Source organism: Neoarius graeffei, chromosome 14, assembly GCF_027579695.1.
Source record: "Neoarius graeffei isolate fNeoGra1 chromosome 14, fNeoGra1.pri, whole genome shotgun sequence".
Lineage (NCBI taxonomy): Eukaryota > Metazoa > Chordata > Actinopteri > Siluriformes > Ariidae > Neoarius > Neoarius graeffei.
In genome coordinates, this window is record NC_083582.1 from 36,622,899 (window position 1) to 36,641,557 (window position 18,659).

At 40.9% G+C, this 18,659-nt stretch overlaps 1 protein-coding gene across 8 annotated transcripts in view; it reads right to left on the reverse strand.

Moving 5' to 3' along the window:
* ank3b (ankyrin 3b) overlaps nt 1–18,659 on the reverse strand; it is a 391,042-nt gene that overhangs the window by 43,232 nt on the left and 329,151 nt on the right. For 7 of the 8 annotated variants that reach the window (XM_060939582.1, XM_060939580.1, XM_060939579.1 and 4 more), the window contains 2 exons: nt 10,373–10,496; nt 5,935–6,037 (listed from right to left, as the gene is read on the reverse strand). In XM_060939582.1, the coding sequence (XP_060795565.1) occupies nt 5,935–6,037; nt 10,373–10,496 (227 nt within the window). The remainder of the gene's footprint in view (nt 1–5,934; nt 6,038–10,372; nt 10,497–18,659) is intronic. The other variant, XM_060939581.1, reaches the window with a different exon arrangement.

Here is an 18,659-nt window from a genome sequence, read left to right on the forward strand (position 1 = left end):
CGGTGAATTGTGTTCACAGATAATGTTCTCTGGAAATATTCCTGAGTCCATTTTGTGATTTCCAATACAGAAGCATGCCTGTATGTGATGCAGTGCCGTCTAAGGGCCCGAAGATCACGGGCACCCGGTATGGTTTTGCGGCCTTGACCCTTACGCACAGAGATTCTTCCAGATTCTCTGAATCTTTTGATGATATTATGCACTGTAGATGATGATTAATGACCTATTGCCAATTGACCTAATGAGTTGCAGTTTGGTCCTCCAGCTGTTCCTTTTTTGTACCTTTAACTTTTCCAGCCTCTTATTGCCCCTGTCCCAACTTTTTTGAGATGTGTTGCTGTCATGAAATTTCAAATGAGCCAATATTTGGCATGAAATTTCAAAATGTCTCACTTTCGACATTTGATATGTTGTCTGTGTTCTATTGTGAATACAATATCAGTTTTTGAGATTTGTAAATTATTGCATTTTGTTTTTATTTACAATTTGTACTTTGTCCCAACTTTCTTGGAATCGGGGTTATACATACACGTGGCTGGGTTTAGCGAAAGAGGTGTATCTCGGTTACATGCAAATCAGATCTTGGAGTTATTTTTATCGGGTGGTATCGGCTCAAACGGGGAGCGGTCAATTGTCTGACAATTTGAAGTAATCACAACATTTTACACTGAAATTTATGTTCTGGGCTGGAAGTACACTCAAAAAAAAAATCAACACAATGCCATTTGAGGCCAGTATTTAATATATCAATACGTCACTATTAACTGATTTAATTAAAATACAAGAACGCTTTACCCCTTAATGACGACATACGACGACCCCGTGTATATCCCATAATGACGGCATATGACGCCTTGTCTAAAACCTTGTCAAAACCTTGTTTTTAGACTTTTTTTTTCTTGTAAATATGTTCTAAGGGTGAACAGTATATACTTGCCACCAAGGGTGACTGTAGCAACTGCTTTAAGAGGTAAAGAGTTAAGGCAATTGCTTAAAATAAACTTTTTTTTTTACAGAACAGTACATCCAATTATTTTATAATTATTAAACAGTGATTTAATATTATTTTGATTTACTATCTCATGGCTTCTTTAAGTTGTGCACAAAATTAACTGTCAGAGCAGTGTACATACAGTACCAGTCAAAAGTTTCGACGCACCTTCTAATTCAATGTTTTTTTTTTCTTTATTTTTATTAATTAAAACCACTTCATGTCTTAAAGTAATGATAGACGTCGTTTCTCTTTACTTACTTAATCGGTTCTTGACATAATATGGATTACTACAGTTATGGAATAGGGCTATTTACTGTATGTTTATTATTTACTGTTTGATCTCAAATGCATTAACGAGGCAAGAAATTGCACTAATTAACTTTTGACGAGGCGCCTGTTAATTGAAAAGCATTCCTGGTGACCACCTCATGAAGCTGGTTAAGATAACGCCGACAGTGTGCAAAGCATCATCAAGGTAAATGGTGGCTATTTTGAAGAATCTAAAATATGAAACAGATATATTTTTAACACCTTTTTTTATTTCATAGTTTTGAAGTCTTCAGTATTGTTCTACAATGTAGAAAACAGTCACAATATAGTAAGACCTATGAATGAATAGGGGTGTACAAACTTTTGGCTGGCACTGTGTGTGTGTGTATACACACATATATAAAATAGCGTGTACTGGATCAAGTTGCTCAATAATAAGTTTAATAAATGTGATTAATTCCTTCTCATGCATACAGTATACACTGAGTGCAGAATTATTAGGCAAGTGAGTATTTTGACCACAACATCCTTTTAATGCATGTTGTCCCACTCCAAGCTGTTTAGGCTTGAAAGCCTACTACCAATTAAGTATATCAGGTGCTGTGCATCTGTGTAATGAGAGGGGGTGTGGTCTAATGACATCAACACCCTATATCAGGTGTGCATAATTATTCGGCAACCTCTTTTCCTCTGGCAAAATGGGTCAGAAGAGAGATCTGACAGACTTTGAAAAGTATAAAATTGTGAGATGTCTTGCAGACGGATGCAGCACTCTCGAAATTGCGAAGATGTTGAAACGTGATCACCGACCAATCAAGCGTTTCATTGCAAATAGTCAACAGGGTCGAAAGAAGCGTGTGGAAAAAAAAAGGCGCAAAATAACTGCACATCTGCGGAAAATCAAGCGTGAAGCTAACAAGCAGCCATTAGCATCCAGTTCTGCCATATTCCAGAGTTGCAACATTCCTGGAGTGTCAAAGAGTACAAGGTGTGCAATACTGAGGGACATGGCCAAGGTAAGGAAGGCTGAAAAACGACCACCACTGAGTAAGGCAGACAAGATAAAACGTCAAGACTGGGCCAAGAAATATCTTAAGACTGATTTTTCTAAGGTGCTGTGGTCTGATGAGATGAGAGTGACTCTTGATGGGCCAGATGGATGGGCCTGTGGCTGGATCAGTAATAGGCACAGAGCTCCACTCCGACTCAGACGCCAGCAAGGTGGAGGTGGAGTACTGCTATGGGCTGGTATCATCAAAGATGAGCTTGTTGGACCTTTTCGAGTTGAGGATGGACTCCAACTCAACTCCCAGACCTACTGTCAGTTCCTGGAAGAAACCTTCTTCAAGCAGTGGTATAGGAAAAAGTCAGCATCTTTCAAGAAGAACATGATTTTCATGCAGGATAACGCTCCATCTCATGCGTCCAAATACTCCACTGCGTGGCTAGCCAGTAAAGGTCTGAAAGGTGAAAAAATAATGACATGGCCCCCTTGTTCACCTGACCTAAACCCCATAGAGAACCTGTGGTCCATTATAAAACGTGAGGTCTACAAAGAGGGAAAACAGTACACCTCTCTGAACAGCGTCTGGGAGGCCGTGGTTGCTGCTGCACACAATGTTGGTCGTGAACAGATAAAGAAATTGACAGAATCTATGGATGGAAGGCTTTTGAGCGTCCTCATGAAGAAGGGTGGCTATATTGGTCACTTTTTTGTTTTGTGTTTGAATGTCAGATATGTTTATTTGCAAATCTGGAGTTGTCATATCAGTGTACCTGGTGAAAATAAATAAGTGAAATGGCTACATATTTGGTTTTTATTAAGTTGCCTAATAATTCTGCACAGTGAAAGTTACCTGAACACATGCATATTCTCCTAAAATGGCCAAAACTAAAAACGCCCCACTCTAACTTCCATACATATTCAGCTTTGATATTTATGAGTCTTTTTGGTTGATTGAGAACATAGTTGTTGTTCAATAATAAAACTAATCCTCAAAAATACAACTTGCCTAATAATTCTGCACTCAGTGTATCATATTAGTGTTTTTTTTTTTCATTTTTAAATTGTAATCGTTTTTACATTTTAAGATGCATCGTTCCGTTAGACAGCAAAGCAAAAACACTCATTCCTTCTTCACTCTATATATTCTATCTCTTCTTTTTTGTGGGTGCTTAAAGCTAGACGGCCTTTTGATCTCATAAAACTGGTGAAATTTAGTTCCCTCTGAAATGTGGTCATTGTGATAGATGTTTATTTCTGTAATATCTCACAAAATATCAGGCCATTCTGTGGCTGGGAAGTTCTTTAATTTGAGGGGATTCCCAAGCAAATAATGTGCATGAAATCGCTCGCTTCGTGCAGTCAAGCAGACAGAGGAAGTCCGTGTGCGCATGCGCAGGTTTACCTTCTTCTTCTTTTCCTCTTTTGGGTTTTACAGCAGCTGGCATCCACAGTGTTGCATTACTGCCATCTACAGGTTTATCTTTGACCGTGCACTGACAGTTCCATCATCCTGTCGCTAAACGAACAGCTGATCACACCGAGGTGCTCGCTGACCGCCGATATTTATTAGTTTGGTCCTGCGTTTCCTTTCCTTCATATCTAACAGAACGTCTTCTTCTCACTTTCCGTTACTGTAGTCAGTCTTTCACGTTTCATTTCCACGCTCATGTCCTATTTTTGTCTCCTGTTTCAAATTTGTATCCCACAATGCCTTGTGCGAATGGGGAAAGCCTACCACGTCATGCGTGTCATAGTATCTTGTATTGGGTCATGGGGAAGCAGGAAAAAATAGCGGAGAATTTAGGGCCACGTGGCCTTAAAGTCATTAATTGTTCTATTTAAAAAAAAAAACAAATAAAATTGGAAGTCTGTGATTCGAATTCAGTAGCTTTCGGTCCACTAAACAAAAATAACTGCGTGTCGGGGAACATTTTTTTTATGACCTACAGTTGAAGAATCTGAAAGGCCGTCTAGCTTTAAAGGCAAGTGACTGTGTTTAAAGACAGTGGTCTCGACACTACTGAAAACCTTTTTTTTCCCAAAAAGAAGACAAACCTGGCAACCGTGGGTCTTGAACTAATTTTAATAATTTGAATGGGCTGTCCAAAAATGTCAGCTGCATAACCCAAGTCTGAACACGAGTAACCTTCCACATGTAAATACTAATGCAACTTTTAATCTTAAGTGGCCAACTCTGAATACAGCCCTCAGAAAGCAAACAAGAGGAACTAGAACGTCCAGTGATTGAGTGGCGCTCTTTGTTGAAGAAATTGTTCAAATAATAAGGCATTCTTCTGTATAGTTAAAAATCCTTTATTCTGGCCACCGATTGTACGCCTATGCATTCAGCCATTTATCTATTATTATATTCGGGTTCTTTTACCTCGGCCTTACACAGGAGCAATGAAAAGTAGAATACAGGAATATAAGTAAATACACAGTAGTAATATAGACTCAGATTTGAGGGTTTAGAAACAAGAAAGCGACGATCCTTAAGCCCCGTCTACACGATCATACATTTGTCCAAAACATTATCATACAAATGTATGATGATGTTCAAGTTTGTATGATCATGTTGTGGATTTCTGTCCACACGATCATACATTTTGTATGTCACATGACAGGCAGTGTAGATCACATGACCCGAATTAACAGTCTGATTGGTGGATGACCCAAAATGTTGTAAGATGTTGTGAACATTTGTTGGAAAGTAGAAACACGATTCTAAAAATTTGAACAACATCATACAACGTCATACAAGTATGACGTTGTTCAAGTTTGTTGGGAAAACCGTCCGCACGATTATACGTTTGTCCATGAACATCATCATACATTTGTATGACGATGTCCATGGACAAATGTATGATCGTGTAGACAGGGCTTTACATGCTACTCACCGTCCACTTTATTAGGAATGCCTGTACACTCGTGCAGTTTTCTAATCATTCAATCATGTAGCAGCAGCGCATTGCTTAAAATCACGAGAGATACGGTACAGGTCAAGAACTTCAGTTAATGTTCACATCAAACATCAGAATGGGGAAATGTGACCTTAACCATGGCATGGTTGTTAGTACCAGATGGCCTGGTTTGAGTGTTTCATAAACTGCTGATTTCCTGGGGTTTTCACACTCAACAGCCTCTAATGGTACAAGAAAACAAACGAAAAAACATCCTGTGGGCGGAGGATCTGCAAACCCTCCATCCTGAAGGTGGCAAACTACCGCTTTACCTCTAACTGTTCCAAAGACGCCTCACAGAAAACTCACCATATCGACGGCTACACATTTTTATACTCTTTATGTGGACGTGGAGTGTCCGCTATACGATACAAGACCCTGCGCAAGTTTACCGTGTTACGATAGAAACAATAACACCCCGCAGCTGGAACTACTTTCAGAGCTGCTGGGATGGATGATTAATCAACCCCTTGTGATTTTACTGTATACGATATCAGCAGCGCTACGCTACAAACCGGCATTATTTAAGAAGGTTACTGTATGTTACATTTATAACCATTCTCAAACGCGCGTCAGTTCTGAACTACATAACTGAACGGCCGAACAAATCCTGCCACTCCTAAACAGCAAGAGTGTTAAGTCAGCTCCTGTCAGAAGTAAAGCCAGCGAGAGTATAAGAACAGGATGGAGAGGAGGAGGCGTACCGTGTCCTTGCTGGGTGCCAGGATCTCCTCGATCATCATGCTGTCCCTGGTGAAAGAGCTCCGGTTCAGTGTGTTGGACCTATCCGAACTGAAGGAGCGCAGGCTGTTGGCATTCACAGTTTATCACACACAGTGCACAGGGGAGGGAGCGGGGCATGACAATGAGATGAACACAAAACACACACACACACACACACACACACACACACAAATAAATAAAACACACACCTGTTACTGCATGCAGCTTCCAGGGAAACTGGCGCACAAGTTCAAAAGAAAAAAAATGACATCACAAGTATCAAACGATGGAGAACTCTGGTTGTGTGGGTGTGTGAATGACTGCTGAGCAGCATGTCGTATCTAAATATCTGGGAAAAAATTGGAAACGGTTGACTATGTAAGGCTATGACTATACGGTATGTAGCATGACGTAAGCTATGTTATCTGTATTATCTTTTTTTTTCCCCAGACAAGCGCTAAAAGAAGAGAAACCGGTGTCAGTAAGTGGTCTGTGGATTCTCTTACGGAATCCTGACACTGAAATAGATTGGCATTTGAAGCTGCAAAGAAGAGAAGGTGGGGCCTTTCTTAAAAATAAGCCACACTGATCTTCCGCCTTCCTGCGAGACTGACCTTCATGCTTCCAGCACATGTGTAATACGTGCTAGCGCTCTGTCCCGTGGTAATCAAATAGGACAAGGCAATTCAGCGGTGTAAATTTAAGCTGTGCTTGCTGCCAATGCAAGACCTGCTCATAAATTTCCAGTGGCAGGTAAATTTACTGCTAATAAAATATCAGTCTGAAAATATGGAAAAGATCAGAACAGGAAGTTCGTGTCTGTGAACTTCATGGAACCCTGGAAGCCACATGAGGGGGAAAAATGGAACCGGATCAAAACGGAAAAAAAAAGAAAGGGAACAAAAAAAAGCCTCAAAAGCGCAATGGCTAAAAAGCTCCGAACAGGCAGAGTTCCTTCAAATTACATCAGTACAATGTAAACCGGACTCTGAAATCCAAACTTAGGTCAACAGACACAAAGTTCAACACGTTCCCGAGAGTCAATTTCTTGTTGAAATGAACAGCAAATAGATGGACATTACAAGACAAGTGTTTCCACGATGTAATGACCCAAGGGGTTGGGGTGAGGGTAGGGGTCGGGGTTCACATCAAAATCCACAGTCATGCCCTCTTACCTGACTCTAGGACTATGAGAAGGAATCGGGTTTGGTGGAGGAAGGAGAGAGGAGGGACAGAGGAGATCGAAAGCAATGAATCAGAGAGCGAGCAAAATGCAGTGGTCGAATGACAGCAGCTTGTAATGTTCTGCAGTTGCACTGTACGCTCTTAGACCCTGCCGAGCCCCTAAAAGAATGCAGTTTACAGTGTTCCGATACGAGTACGTTTCTGTCAACACATCTTACTCTCTTGGGGGATTCTGTTCAAACAGAGAGGAGGTCTGCAGTGCTGTCTAAGAGCATGCAAAGCAAGCAGATATTTGGCAGATGCTGCTAAAAGAGGACTGAAAGGAAACAGAGCTCCTTAGCGTCAAACAGGAAGGACTGAATTAAAACCAAGCCCACACTGACCCAAGCATTTACAGGAGAATATTCATCAAGATGATCAACAAGTATTTCAGAAACATCAGGGGAAATGCTTGGGCCGATACTGAGCACGGTCCTAACTCCCTTTTATCCTGTGTAGTGCTTGCGGATTCGATCTACCAGCTTGATTTATTGGCCAGCGTCAAAATTTTTAACGCCGTGCTCCATGTAGGTTAAACATTAGCCTTGTGACTTTAACAACTGGCTAGTGTGTAGTACTGGGGCAACAGGCATGTGATCATGTAAACGTTGACCAGGCTGCCAATAAGCCAGTATTCAGAAAAGAAGAAGAAGTGATAAGATGACAAATCCTATTCATTCAGCTCGAGGTCTGAACGCCGTGCTGTCTCCCTACATGCCATGAACATGATAACATCCTGTCTGAAAGAAGCTGAGAGATTAGAAAATGTTCGACATTGAGGTTCCTTTAACGGACATTATTTAATGCACTAGTTTCAATGAACAAACCGTGAACTTCAGCATTAATGCATGCTAGATAACATTAACAAAGCAGCTCACGCTTGTATTAACTGATGTTTGTGGCAAAATTCTGAACTGACGTTGAAAAGTGAGTTCTAATGTTTACACCTGGAGATCAGAGTTATCCACATTTACTCACATGCTGTAATTGAATTGTTGCAAATTTTTTAAACAACGTCAGTCAACGTTAACTTGCATTGTTAAATTGTTAATATTATTTACGGTGTATTAATGCTGAAATGTATAACTTTGGAATGATGGCAGCCACTGTCATGTTGGACTTTTTATGGTATGAACTTTACCTTTGGACATTTAGCTCAATCTTACATAACACTGTTACAAACAACATACAGGATATTTAAATATGTCTCAGATTTAGGTACGATGCATGGGTCTGTGTGTATGTATATATCCACATTCACGGGAAATGAGCAATCGCGCGCTCGAAAACAAAACCCCAAAAATACACAAAAGCAACAAAATATGGAACAACAGTATTTGATGATTCCACGCTTATGGGTACTGAAATGGGGACATGAACTTATTTTTAAAAATTCACCTAAAACCATTTCTTTTTTTACCATCAGGTCACAAAACATGTAATCTTTAATGAATGATATGTTAAAAGATAACTTTAATTTTCTGAGATGTAATAAAAACATATTTATATGCCAAAGTCAAGCCTATGAGTTCCAAAATGATGTCTGTTACATTACTTCTGTTACGATTGTCCGTCTCGCGTCTGTTACAAATTAATTACAATCTAGCTATATACCATGTTAATCTTATTGAAAGAATGTGTATGTTTATTCTACTACACATGTTTATTAATTATATTTGCTAAAACATCACCTTCCTGTGTTTCAAAAAGTAATTCTACATTGTTAAAATTGAGAATCTATATGTCCACAACACTTCTGTTACGTTCTGACTTTGGCATATAAATATGTTTTTATTACATCTCAGAAAATTAAAGTTATCTTTTAACATATCATTCATTAAAGATTACATGTTTTGTGACCTGATGGTAAAAAAAGAAATGGTTTTAGGTGAATTTTTAAAAATAAGTTCATGTCCCCATTTCAGTACCCATAAGCGTGGAATCACTCATATATATATATATATATATATATATATATATATATATATATATATATATATTTTTTTTTCCCAAGAATTATTATTATAGCATTTTCCACAAACTGCTCATGTCATTTCACCGGTTTGTTTACAGTCGAATGCTGTGTTCACACTTATACCGGTACGAAAGTGGTATAACTGTATCGATACAAAGTATACCGGTACAGTTTAGTGCATCTGTCCACACTAGCGAGAAATGTTTGCGGTTTTCTTTCACGGTAGTTGAAATGCGCGTGCGCGAAATGTTTCCGTGGTTACCGAGTAACTTCCTTCCGAGAATATGGCGGATGAAACAGCGTGTGTGTGCTTTTTGTTGTCAATGTACAGTCTGTATTTCTGGTGGTCATTTATTCAGTCGAATCGTATAAAACGCGCGAGGCAGTTGAGAAAGAAACAAAGAAAACGAATCTCCGTTCTTCACTATTTTATTCAGCGAAGACATCGATTGAGGTGTGTGACTTTGCGCTTGCGCATTATATTTGTATCGATACAGAACCGCTTCATCTGTCCACACTACAGCGAAGCGCTACAGTACCGATACTGTACCGGTACGAAACCCATACATTTGTGGGTTTCGTACCGATACAGTTATACCGCTACAGTACCGGTATAGTTGCTAGTGTGGACAGGTGTTGCGATACGAAAGTAGTATCGTATCAGTACAAAATCCCTAGTGTGGACAGGGTATAAGTGGAAATTATTTTATCGGACGTTTTGTATAAAGGTTTTATTTATCAAATTTGCAAAAAATAGAAATAAAAAGGCTCTGTTTCTCAAAATCCAGTGAATGTGGATTGAATGGAATATCTGTTTTATTCTCTCTCATCGTACATGGCTTTATATATATATATATATATATATATATATATATATATATATATATATATATATATATATAAAAGTGGTACCAGTCAAAAGGTGTGCCTTGTCAAAAGCTAATTAGTGCAATTTCTTTCCTTGTTTCTGTGTTTGATATCAAACAGTAAATAATAATACAGTAAATAGCCCTATTCTACAACTGTAGTAATCCATATTATGTCAAGAACCGATTAACTAAGTAACGAGAAATTACATCCATCATTACTTTAACACATGAATTGTCTTTTAATTAATAAAAATAAAGAAAAAGCATTAAATTCGAAGGAGCGTACAAACTTTTGACTGGTACTGTATGCGTGTGCGTGTGTGTGTTTGTATGTGTGAAAAGCAGTGTTACCTTCCAGATCGGGCTCCGATGCTAAAACCCACATAACCTTCCTGAGGCAAAGAGTCGTCCCCTAGCTCACGCAGATCCTGGGGGCCCAGGTACTTATCCGTGTCCCCCATCATCACGTCCTCACCTAAAACCCAGACAGCATTAGCATAAAACCTTGTCCAGGAACGACCGTCCTCTTGTATACTCTCGTATACTCTTCCAGCTCATTAAAATCGTCTGTCATTCTCACTAAATGAGACATGTAACTATTATTTCCTTTTCATTTATTTTTCAGTCACTACCAAAAGTCGCATGAAAACTGGACAGATGGTCATAGTGGCACAGTTTTTCTCTTCGAAAAGAAAGTAAGAATGAACCAGACGGCAATTAGTGAGTTTGATTGAGAAACAGTAAACTTTGGCATTCGTACGTACAAAGTTCACAACCAGTAAAGGCACTAGCAGGGTTAAAAGAAAAGATTTAGCGCAAGTGCACACTAGAGAGAAAGAGAGAAAAGCTGAGGGGGGGGTTCAGCATTCCAGCAGTGACAAAGCGGATCCTGCTCCCCCGCTGCTCATCGCCACAGCAACCCCTCCCCATGAAACCTCTTCTGCTGTACCATTACTGACACACACACACACACACACACACACACACACACACACACACACACACACACACACACATTTTATCCCCATACAGTGTTTACTTCACATAAAAGAATTTCCCCCTACACCCACACACTCTAGCATGGAAAAAAGAAAAAAACAAAACCACGTACCATTGACTAACCCACCGAGTTGCCTGGCTTTCAACCACAAGCTTAACAGTCAGCAAAACCTTTCTGAGCGTCTCTCTCTGAGCACACACACACACACACAGATCAGCTTTCTCTCGCCTGAGCTGCCATGCGTATGCTGCAGTGCTAAATCTATCGTACACGACCAGCCCAGAACGCCGTAAACAAACCCGGGTAGCAGCTGCGGCAGCTCTCAGAGTAACTCTTACACAGCTGAATGGTCATAACCCTCCTTCAGCCGCGCGCCGCCGTTTCAAAGGCCACTTCCTCCCTGTTCACTCCATACATCCACTTCAAATCCACACACGCAAATCCGAACAAATACAGAGGAACGCACAGTACGCACAGATGCATCCATATATCCCGGTCCCTTCCCCTGACTGCCCGGAAAACATCAGTCCCTCCCGTTGCTCTATACACACTCTCTCTCTCTCTCTCTCTCTCTCTCTCTCTTTCACATACACACACACCCTCTTAGCATACACACCCCTCAGCTACTGACAAGAGTTTGAACTGCGCGGGAGCACAGCAATTCCCGAGGTCACGGCAGGGGTGGTATAGAAAATGCTCTGCGCTCTATGATTGGATGCTCAATGCCTTGTAGCCCCTCTGCTCCAGGACAATGGAGAATGAGTGTCTGCGGGGATTTCTGGGGGACTAGGTGTACTCAGTAATCCGACTCTGAGGAACAGAATAAGGAACAAAAGAACCCCTTTACAACCAGGAGAACACAGACGGGTGGGAGTGATGGATAGACCGCCAACCACCTGCCCCTGGCCTCTTTATTACACAGGAAAGTCCATGTGAGCTTCCAGTTCTCAAACTCCCTAAACACCCAACATACACCAATTTGTGCTGGACGAGCTCTAATTAACCTGTAAAATCATCCCTAAAAAACCAAGACGTGCCAGCACTGCTTGCTGAGCACATCTACCTGCCACCAGGAGGATCCCTAATCCAAGACGGGATGTCGTTTGTCTGTAAATATTGTTCAAGTGTCCCTGAAATCAAAATCGATGTTTTGCTGAGCTAAAAAAAAAAAAAATTGCGATATTCTCATTCTCATTTCATAGCTTGTCGCTTTTTTGATTTACCGTATATCTCGTCAAAACATGAACGTGATCGTCCAATTAAATGCTCTGTAGGACATACTGTACGGTATGTCCCTCCCCCGGAGGTGGGTCTTACTCTACAGGAGTAGCTTGTGAGCTGCAGTTGTTGCATGTTAGTCTCGTTATCATTTTAGATTCTGCGTAGCTGTGGTGCATCTCAAACGCAATTTGACAGTTATTCCACTCAATCTTGTCGTACGCGAGCTGATAGCTGACGAGGCGCGTAGCACCAAGTCGGCTATAAGCCGTGTACGACGAGATTGAGTGGAATAACTGGTTTATTCCATCCACAGTCACTGGATTTTGAGAAACGGAGCATTTTTATTTTTTTGCAAATTCAATAAATAAAACCTTTATGCAAAACGTCCGACAAAATCATTTCCGCTTAGAATGTAAACAAACCGGCGAAATGACAGCAGCAGTTTGTGAAAAATGCGATAATAATAATAATTGTTGAAAAATAAAAAAAAAAGATACGTCCTTACCATCACATACTTTCACTCCATATTTTGTTGCTTGTTTGTATTTTTTGGGGTTTTGTTTTCGAGTAGTTTTTATTTCGTCCTCGGTTGGTTCAGCAACACGCTCCGCCATTTTGTTTTTCTCTACTCATGGTATATATGAGCTGATAGCGTAGGAGTAGAGTAGCCAATCAGAGCATGCGATTGCTCATATCCAGTGAATGTGGAGAGAATAAAAGCACTTAAACATGTCGTCACTCTGATTTCTTATGCACTATGTTTATGCACACCTTCAAAAGCTACATTTCCTCTCACGGATTTTGCTTTCGGGCACGGTGGTGTAGTGGTTAGCACTGTTGCCTCGCAGCAAGACGGTCCAGGTTCGAGCCCCGTGGCTGGCGAGGGCCTTTCTGTGTGGAGTTTGCATGTTCTCCCCGTGTCCGCGTGGGTTTCCTCCGGGTGCTCCGGTTTCCCCCACAGTCCAAAGACATGCAGGTTAGGTTAACTGGTGACTCTAAATTGACCGTAGGTGTGAATGTGAGTGTGAATGGTTGTCTGTGTCTATGTGTCAGCCCTGTGATGACCTGGCGACTTGTCCAGGGTGTACCCCGCCTTTCACCCGTAGTCAGCTGGGATAGGCTCCAGCTTGCCTGCAACCCTGCACAGGATAAGCGGTTACGGATGATGGATGGATGGATGGATGGATGGATGGATTTTGCTTCCATTTTGAAATCCCTCACCGTGCTCACATCGTGTGTCTTTACAATTTATAAAATGGTTAACAAAACAAACCTTTTATGTCATTTCCAATGGATACATTATTTCAGATGACAAACTGTTGACTTGGTTATTTATTCGTTCATCTTCGGTAATCAGGGTTGAGGTGGGTCTGGAGCCGATCGTACCACACTGGGAACACTGGACGTGAAGTGGGAATACACTTTGGATGGGACGCCGGTCCGTCGCAAGCCACCACACGTTCACATGTAGGGGCAATTTAGCGTAGCCAGTCCACCTATTGGAACGTTTGAGGAAACCCAGCAGACACGATGAGAACTCCACACAGACAGGAACCAAGCTTAGGAGTGGCAACAACCCAGGTCAAATATTTGTGTGTTCCAAATCACCAATTACTCCATCTACGTACGTATGTTTACAGGTATTCACAGATCATCATCAGAGGTCATTATGAGACTGCTGATGGATGAAGTAGCTGGCGGTTTGGCAGCAAGCTTCAGTCTTACCCTGGCACTCCCTCAGCTCTCGAGCACTCCATACAGACTGACAGGGAGAAGACAAAGATCAGGCATGGCACTCTACAGGTACATGGCACTCAGCCACAGCCTTCTGCATTCATCTCCTAGGTAGCTTTGTAAACTGGATCCAGTGTGAAATGCTGTTTGTTTCCGCTTTGATCAAACGTCACAGCATAGAATACTAACCTTGCACCAGACGTTTGCATTCAGAGAATCTGTCATAGTGTGTTCGCTAATGAATACAAACACACCGGCCACAATAACAGGGTTTATTTCAGGCGCTGGCTGTGCGTGTAAATGAGAAGCTATCTGAGGTATGTCAGTGGAATCATGGGAGCTTGCACAAGTGTCAGTTAACTGTAACTGGACCCCACACTCGCGTCTATACACACCCCTACACACATAGTAGGCGTTCACTGTATCTGGACAAAGTAATGCGACTTATACAACTAATTTATCTCTAAAAAAAACAAACTCCGAGGATCCTGTCATGTACCAGGCATTTTTATTCTACCAAATGTGTGTACTGCCTCTACATTAGTACTTCAGAAACCCCTATTGGTGTAGCCTAGTTTTCATTTTGTCCCATGTTTTGTCAGGCTTGAAAATTGTTAAGCTCTAATCACGTCCTTACAGAGAAGTTATTATATATTAATTTAACTCCGTATACAAGCTGCTTTCATTTTTCCAATTGCTCCAGCCATATAGTCCTGTAGTACTGCTTATTATCACTACGATGGCTAGGCGTGATTATTTTCCGTGTTATGTTATGGCCAAGCATGTAACTGCTGGAGTAGCATTAGCATCTGATAGTCCAGAAAACACACTAATTATATTCTGTTTATTTACGTGTGTGTTACTGCAACGGATCGGCTTTACTAAGAAATGATACGGCTGTCAAATTGTTCATATTGTGTATGAATAAGGACTGGACATTTACATTTATTTTACATTGATGCCATTTGGCAGATGCCCTTATCCAGAGTGACTTCCATAAGTGCTTTGAAGACTCTATCAGTAAATACATCCTGATACTGGTTCACTAGGTCATGGACTAAGAATACGATCAGTCTAAAACCTCCTTTGGGGAGATCATATACAAGGGTCGAAATAGTCGCTGGGCCACTGGGCTGTAGCTGTAGCCTTTTTGGAAGGGCCAGCAGAAGTTTTGAGTTACCATCCCATCTGACCAGTTGTTGTTTTTTTTTTAAATCACATATATACATGAAGCACCTTGATACTAATTTTTCTTGCGTATATAGACGACATTTGCTTGCGTACCTAAGCTACATTCATGAATGAGATCGCAAGAGAGCTAATCATGTTTCCTGTATTTATTACCATGCTTACTGTATTTCATTTCCCGTTTTTGTCATCTCGCCTGTGATTGGTCGCCGTGCGTATTGCGAGTGGCAGCCTTTGTTTTTCATTACAAAGCTGCTAGCAAATATTTATTTATTTAAAAAATATTTCTGGGCGCATTCTAATTAAAAATGGAGAGATACCTTGCCAAGTGCCAAGCCTGACCACCCAAGAATAGAAATGATCAATGATTTCATATAAGTTATCACAATTACATGCTGCCTCTTGCCACATAATGTGGCTAAAATATGCTGTAAATTCTACTCAGCAACTTCATTTAAACAAGAGTGCTCGGAGAGCACAATATGCGTATTACCGACATATAACACACAATCCTGTCAAGTTTCGTGAAATTCCTCCAAAAATTGTGAGAGGAGTTGATTTCAGAAGGTGAGCACCCTTCCCACGACGTACATACGGACATCGCCACGACATAATCCCCCTTCGGGCCTTTTCGGCCAGCGGGGGATAAAAACTGGACTACATGATTTAAGTACCTGTAAATCTACTAACGGGTTCCGTCTGTCTGTCCGTCCGGTCACATTTTCGTTTCCGGACCATATCTTTAAAACTACTGAAGAGATACTGGAGACTCATGAACATTAACATTAGCCAATGTGAGAGAGGCCTTCAGTTGCTTAGAAGTTACCCTGGGGTCCTTTGTGACCTCGCCGACTATTACACGCCCTGTTCTTGGAGTGATCTTTGTTGGTCGACCACTCCTGGGGAGGGTAACAATGGTCTTGAATTTCCTCCTTTTGTACACAATCTGTCTGACTGTGGATTGGTGGAGTCCAAACACTTTAGAGATGGTTTTGTAACCTTTTCCGGCCTGATGAGCATGCCACTCAGAGATATGTAATATTGGATCATTTTCCTCAATAAATAAATGACCACGTATACTATTTTTGTCTCATTTGTTTAACTGGGTTCTCTTTATCTACTTTTAGGACTTGTGTGAAAATCTGATGATGTCTTAGGTCCTATTTAAGCAGAAATGTAGAAAATTCTAAAGGGTTCACAAACTTTCAAGCACCACTGTAGGGCGGGGGATATAACCGACTCTGTCTTCTTGTTCTAATGTCTGTAAGTTTGATCACTTTTGGAAAAGCTGCTAATTTGCCTCATAATAGAATGATAGTGAACTGTGAAATTCTCTATGTGGCAGCGGGGGTGTGGTCAAGGGCCGGTTTGTGAACGGAGAGCGAAGCTGGGAAAGGTGAGTGGCAAAATGGAAGCATCTGTGATGAATTAATGTGCTGTGTCTGTGTGTTTGTGTGCAGTGATGGGTAGAAGATAAAAGGGGAAGAGGAGCAGAGAGGTGTCGGTCTTCCCCCGGGTCGAAATCGCGTCCGTGCAGTGGCACACAGGAGTTTATTTGAATCTGCTGAAAAGTGAGTGTTGTTCTGTTAAAGTTATGGTTTTTAATAAAACCCAAAAGTGAACCTGGTCCTGCCTGCCTGTTATTCAGTGTCCACTGAACATAGGGAAATGTAGCACTGGTGCCAAAAAACGGCCCTTGACCACGCCCCCGCTGCCACACTCTTTTTTTTTTAATTTATTATACAAAAATTATTATTATTAGCACAACTTAATATTTGCAAATTTTCAGTTCATTTCAGTTTTCTAATAGTGCTAAAATCAGGGCTTTGAACCAGAATTTTTTCCTATTGGTTCGTTCCGAACAGAAACGGAATTTTAACGTTTCCGGTTTTGGGTTCCACCATTAAATAGACGTTCCCGAACCGGTTAGAACAAAAAAATTTCGTTCCCGGAACGGTTAATTACGTTCCCTGTCAGCTGTTTAACAAATGGCTATAAAATTATGTCTCTGTCTCATCCAGCTTAAGCCAAATGTAGGCTAATTCTATTACAACCTTCATTAAATAAGACAAGAAATAATTCAAAACAATTATTATTTCAAATGTTGGCGATTTGGATTCTCAGTGTGTCTTCCCATCTACACAAACAGAAAAAGTGCCAAAAATGAAAGATAATTCGTTTAGTGTGTTACCAAAGGCTAGTCAGGCCCTATGCATTGATAGGCTAACAGAGGTTAACGTCATTTAATGTTCGCGAGCCTCTCATTAATGTGGACAAATATATTGATATTGTGTTTGAAACTGACGTTTTTGACTAACGATAGACTGCAATATTTACCTCTTATTTAAGTAAGATGTGGAGACGTGATAGTAGTCCACCCTCCCGCTCTCTCCATTCAGTCAGCGAACGTCACACAGGAAGTGAACCCCAGCGGGTCATAGAAACTTGCGCAGGAGAAGAATGACTTTTTTTATTTGTAGGCTACGAAAACTTTGGGGAACGAAATAAAAACCAGTATTAACCGGTTACCATTATTTTTAATAAGCGTTTCTGTTCCGGAACATAAAAAATAATTCGTTTCTGTTCCATGTGAAATAGAAAAAGTTCCCGGTTTTCGTTTTCGTTCCTTGAACCGGTTCAAAGCCCTGGCTAAAATAAAGTGGTCACTCATATTTCTAGACTGACAGTCCTCACTCTGACCCGTCTTTGGTCTGTCCCTGATCTCGCGCTACACTGTCAGAAATAGGGGTACAGTAGGAGTCCATTTCTGTCCCCCATGGCACAGTCTACACTAATGTACCCCTTAGAGCTTATTATTGGACCTCAAGGTAACTATGTGTACCTTTTTATGGCCAAAAAGGTACATGTATGTTCCAAAGCAGGATATAAAGGGTACAAATAAATACGTTAGTGGGTACTGCCCCTGTGACAAGCCGTTGTACCCCTGAAGGTACAATAATGTACTTTATTTTCTGTGAGTGTAGACAGATTGAAGGGCCAGTAGATTTCTAACCCAACTACCCCTTCTGGCCAGTGACAAAAACTGACTTACTGCCCCTGAACGTCGTAAGAAAAGCCCAAAGACAGCCCACAAATGTTTTCCAGTCGGACAGATACAGCACTCCACTGGCTACGTGCATTCTAGCTTTAAAGACACTGTAACTATAAAAATATGTGTAGTTCCAGTTTCTTTCCTAGGACCTGTAGCATGCAGCAGGGGTTTAAACATGTATTAGCTAGATACGAAATCTGCATTGCCCCAACTACCGATTCGTCCACCCATATGTAAATATCATTATTTATTAAAACAGAACACTCTGGAAACGTTCTACGATTATACTACAAATAGCAAAGGAAGCGCGACTGCCCAGTTCACCTGGTGTTAAATAACAGGAGCAGGACTGCTCTCCTGAAAAGCCTGGCTTTATATACCTCTAACAAAACACTCACGCCTACTGACTCAGTGTTTACAGAACAGCTATCCAATACAGCAGT